This window comes from Cicer arietinum, chromosome 5 (genome assembly GCF_000331145.2).
Source record: "Cicer arietinum cultivar CDC Frontier isolate Library 1 chromosome 5, Cicar.CDCFrontier_v2.0, whole genome shotgun sequence".
In the NCBI taxonomy this organism is placed as follows: Eukaryota; Viridiplantae; Streptophyta; class Magnoliopsida; order Fabales; family Fabaceae; genus Cicer; species Cicer arietinum.
The window spans coordinates 22568627-22573291 of NC_021164.2; the positions used below are offsets into that span (position 1 = coordinate 22568627).

Genomic DNA, 4665 nt, shown 5'->3' on the forward strand with positions numbered 1-4665 from the left:
TATATATATATATATATATATATATGTGTAAGAAATAAATGAATATTACTTACGTGTCGAGCATAGTCTTTATTTCGGGGTGATTGGTGTAATTGCCGTGCACGGGATCCAAATAGTATATCACTTCAGAGACCGCATTGATTGCAAATAGCACCCAATGTGCCCTACAACAACAAAAAATTGGTTAAGCAATTTTGTTTATAGACAACTAATAAATTAAATTCTCATCAATTAAAAAAGATAAAATTACGTACCCTGAATTATATGGTGCCAAGAACAATTTATCACTTTCTTTATTTCTTAAAAACATATCTACAATGTAGTGTTTTACATTGTCTGGATCGAGTTTGAACATCGACATCTTATGCGGAGACAAGAATGAGTATTTATTTGACAATTTCCTCGTGCACACGACCTTCTCGTACAAAAACCTTCAATGAAAATTTTAAACTAGATTAATTACCAATACCTTTAATTAATTACCAATAAATGCAATTAAAAGTATTTTTTACCTTATGTACAAGCTGATTACAGTAGCACTCAGCTCCTTATGTTCGAGAAGATCGTACATTTGCTCCTTTTCGAGGTATTCAATATACTCATCTCCAAAAATGTCTTTATTCATGTGTACGATGGGCGAATCGTTGTGTGTACAATGGGCGAATCGTTGCTGCTGCCCATGTTCCTTTTTATTTGGATGTCAAGACACGCCCCGTATTTACCAAGGCGTGGCTGACTTTTATTAGGAGCAGTAGCAGCAACGACCGATTTTCCCCGATCCAGTTTTTTTGTTGCTGCAAGTTTGGCAGCTTTATTACCCTTGGGCCTTTGTGATTTGGCAGCTCTATTAACCTCCAATTTTTGAGGTTTGCTGCCTTTTTTTGGCTGTAGGGGTGGTTTATTTATTTGGACCTACAAAAATGAGGTAAAATGTTAGTTTATTGAATCTGAAAAAATAAACAAACCTAGGCAATAAATGTGACAAACCTTTTCGGGAGATGTAACTGAATTTGTCTTTGGAATTCTTTTTTTCGAGGGCAACAAGGTTTGTGGGTCATGCCACGTAACTACCAATAGCATCCTTAAGAACTGCATATCTCCATCGTTGTCCGGTATGGGCAACGGTGCAATTGGTTCGAAAGCAACAGTAGGCGATGCTTTGACATTGCCCGCGGGGATCGGAATATTGTGCAATACTTCTCCCGAAGTATTGTACAATATTCCTTTTCCCACCTTCCGTTGAGTAGGCGAGGACAAGTATAGGACACATGTAGTGACACCCTAAATTAATAGTTAAAACATAAGTACGGTTAATATATAAGTTTGTTTAATACATAAGTAATTACATAAGCAAGTAAGTAGTAAGTAATTAATTACCTCGGGAATACTCTTCAAACCGACGTTGCAACTCCCGGTTTCACTCTCCATTTGTATTTCAGGTTGGAGCTGAACCGGAAGTTGCTTGTCTTTATTCGTATTCACCAAGAGTGCCACTTGCTCCGATAAGATTCTGAGCTTCTCTAATACTTCCTCGTTGGAAGGTTTTTGGCGCTTCTCTTGAAATACTTCCTCGTTGGGAGTTACGCCAAATCCTTTCCCCCTAACTCAACCGCAATACTCAGGGACATTAAACACTTTACCAAGAATGTCCCTGCAAGTATCCTTGTTGCCCTCCGGATTTTCAGAACTTTGTTCAATAATTTCCTAAAATACATGTAACATTAAAAAGATAAGTTCAATAGCATTTTTAAAATACAATATTAAAAAATATTAAAGTGATAATATACTTACACAAAGTTCTACAACTTTTGTGACATTTTCATTATCAACCACTCCCTCTTTGTTAACACGCGCTTCCTTCCATAAGATATGACGACCCAAGGGTTGATCGGCTTGGGTGTCTTTTCTCTATTCGTTAAAATCATAAACAAAATAATACAAATTAGTTACACACTATAGTTTATAATACAAATTACTTCATTATATAAAAGTGATGTTTAATTACTTACAATTTTTTGTTCAAGGCGTGCATATCCCATACGTGATTTCTTGTATGGGTGTTTTGGGTTGCTTGCCCGTTCGCGATTTGCCGTACTAATATTCTATATAAAAAAAAATAGCAATTGTGTAAAAATTTAAAATACGCTACGAATATGAATAATAAAACACAAATGCTAATAAATTAATAACTTACGACAAACGCCGGGTCAGAACGTTTGGAAACAAATGCACTCCATTCATCCTTTGATATATAATGTTGATATATCTTTGGAGGTTCAGCATTTGTGTTTCCTTCTCTATCTTTTAGATAGAAATTTGAGAGATGGGATCTAAATCCACGATGGATTTTCCCAGCAACTCTCAAAACATATGACTTTCGTTCCTCATCAAGAACAAAAGTGGTCTGCAATGAAAACAATCATAAGTAATGTATTTTACAGAAAAAAAATTATAAATGACAAAAGAGTAGATCAAAATATTTACTTGAATGTCATTCCAGATGATATCTTTGGCATCCTTCAACGCCTTATCTCTCCAGTTGTCTATTGTTATTGGGACATTTTGACGAACAACAGCCCCAATGTAGCTTACAAACATGGAGCTGTTGGGGTCAACTGGCTGACCACTCTCGTTCCAGCCAACCTAATAAACTCATATAGTAAGTACATGCCCTAAACCCTAAAAAAAGATAAAAAAACACACAGCAAACAGAGTATATATAGTATACCTCAAATTTAATGCCACTGCTCCGTGCTTTAATCACCCTTTGCATGATAGTTGCACCACGTTTGACTTCTTTTTCGTAAGTCTTAGAGGTGCCAACTTCTTCATTTTGAACTTCTAAATCTTTGTTTGTATCCATTTAACTACAACAAGTTCAACATGCACTTTAGTATAACATCAACAAGCTCAACATGGATCATGCATTATTATAAACAAACTCAACATGTATCAGTATATCTTAAAAAAGCTCAACATGCATTCTAATGATTACAAAAATTTAATAACATCAATACCTGAATAATGATGGTTCGAAGAAAGACGAAATGCAAAGAAAAGAGGGTTTGCAGAAAGTTCACAGAAATATGGTTCACAGAAATACGGTTTGAAGAAATACGTAATGAGGGTTACGTATTTCAATGAAAATATATTGTGTGAAATGGGAGAGATGATCTTGGATGGAAATAAGGTTCGAAATGAAGGAGATGATCGTGGAAATAAGGTTCGTAATGGACGGGATGATAAGGTTTGCAAAAGAAGAGAAGAACGATGAAGGTTGAGATCGTAGTTGTAACGCCCCGATTTTCAAAACGAGGGTGTATTTTTTTTTTTCAAAAGAAATTAAACTAAAACAGAGAAATAAATAAGGAAATGCCTTTGGATAAATAATTGAGTCATTATAATTTACAAGCGGCGGAAAAGTTTCTCCAAATATAAATCCAAAACATTTACACAACAACAAATGGTAAATGGAACTCATTCAAATAAGATGTCAAACTGACAATATTAGTATAAGTACAGTTTTCCAAATTAAAATACTCCAACCAAAAAAGAAGGACGTCTAGTCCCTATACATCAACCTAATCTGATCATCCTACCCAAAAACTATACACCCTGAGTGATCTCCACACGCCCCGTGAGATCCTCCTAACGTAGCTCCAGTCAAGCATTCCCATCCGTAGGGTACGAACCGGTAAGATCGTCCCACTCGAAATCTTAATCATTCTGAATTTCAAAATTCCCGGTGCAAACTCTACGTTCAAGTGTAGGTCTCTAAAATCTTCCCACAACTCTTGTTCTCTAGCCATAATTGTTGAAGACACCGATACATTTCTTCTACTCAACGCATCAGCCACTACATTGGCCTTCATAGGGTGGTACTGCAACGTGAAATCAAAATCTTTGAGAGTCTCCATCCATCATCTCTAGTGCATGTTCAACTCCTTCTGATCGAACAAATATTTCAAACTTTTATGGTCGTTGAACATGGTGAACGTGCACCCATATAAATAGTGCCTCTAGATCTTCAATGCAAAAACAACCGTAGCAAGCTCCAAATCATGAGTAGGATAGTTTCTCTCATGGATCTTCAATTGTCTTGAGGCATAAGCCACAACTTTCTTGTGTTGCATCAGAACACATCCCAACCCTTGGTGAGATGCATCACAATAAACTTCATATGGTTCATCTGATTGCGGTAGCACCAATACTGGTGAGGTCGTCAATTTTCCTCAATCTTAGCCGGATCTACAACGATTCCTTCCTTGGTTATCACATGTCCTAAGAAATTCACTTTCTCTAGCCAAAATTCACACTTTGACAGATTGGCATACAATTGCTTCTTGCGTAAAATCTCAAGAACTTGACGTAAGTGTTCTCCATGCTCTTCTTCAGTTCTCGAGTAAATTAATATATCATCAACGAACACCACAACAAATTTATCAAGGAATGGACTAAAGATTCTGTTCATGTAGTCCATGAAAATTGCTGGTGCATTGGTAACTCCAAACGACATAACCAGATATTCATAATGTCCATAACGGGTTTTGAAAGCAGTTTTCTGAATATCTCCTTCCCTTACTCGAATCTGATGGTAACCCGACTTCAAGTCAATCTTCGAAAATATCGCGGCCCCTCTCAATTGATCCATTAAATCATCGATGC

The 4665-nt window shown here is 36.4% G+C and overlaps 1 protein-coding gene across 1 annotated transcript; it reads right to left on the reverse strand.

Moving 5' to 3' along the window:
- Nucleotides 1-1770: 1770 nt before the first annotated feature.
- Nucleotides 1771-2632, reverse strand: LOC140920388 (uncharacterized). The gene is made up of 4 exons (XM_073368658.1): nucleotides 2485-2632; nucleotides 2195-2404; nucleotides 2010-2102; nucleotides 1771-1908 (listed from the first exon to the last, which is right to left on the reverse strand). Exons 1-4 carry the CDS (start codon nucleotides 2596-2598, stop codon nucleotides 1771-1773), a joined length of 555 nt encoding a protein of 184 aa, XP_073224759.1. The 5' UTR covers nucleotides 2599-2632.
- Between the last annotated feature and the right edge of the window lie 2033 nt (nucleotides 2633-4665).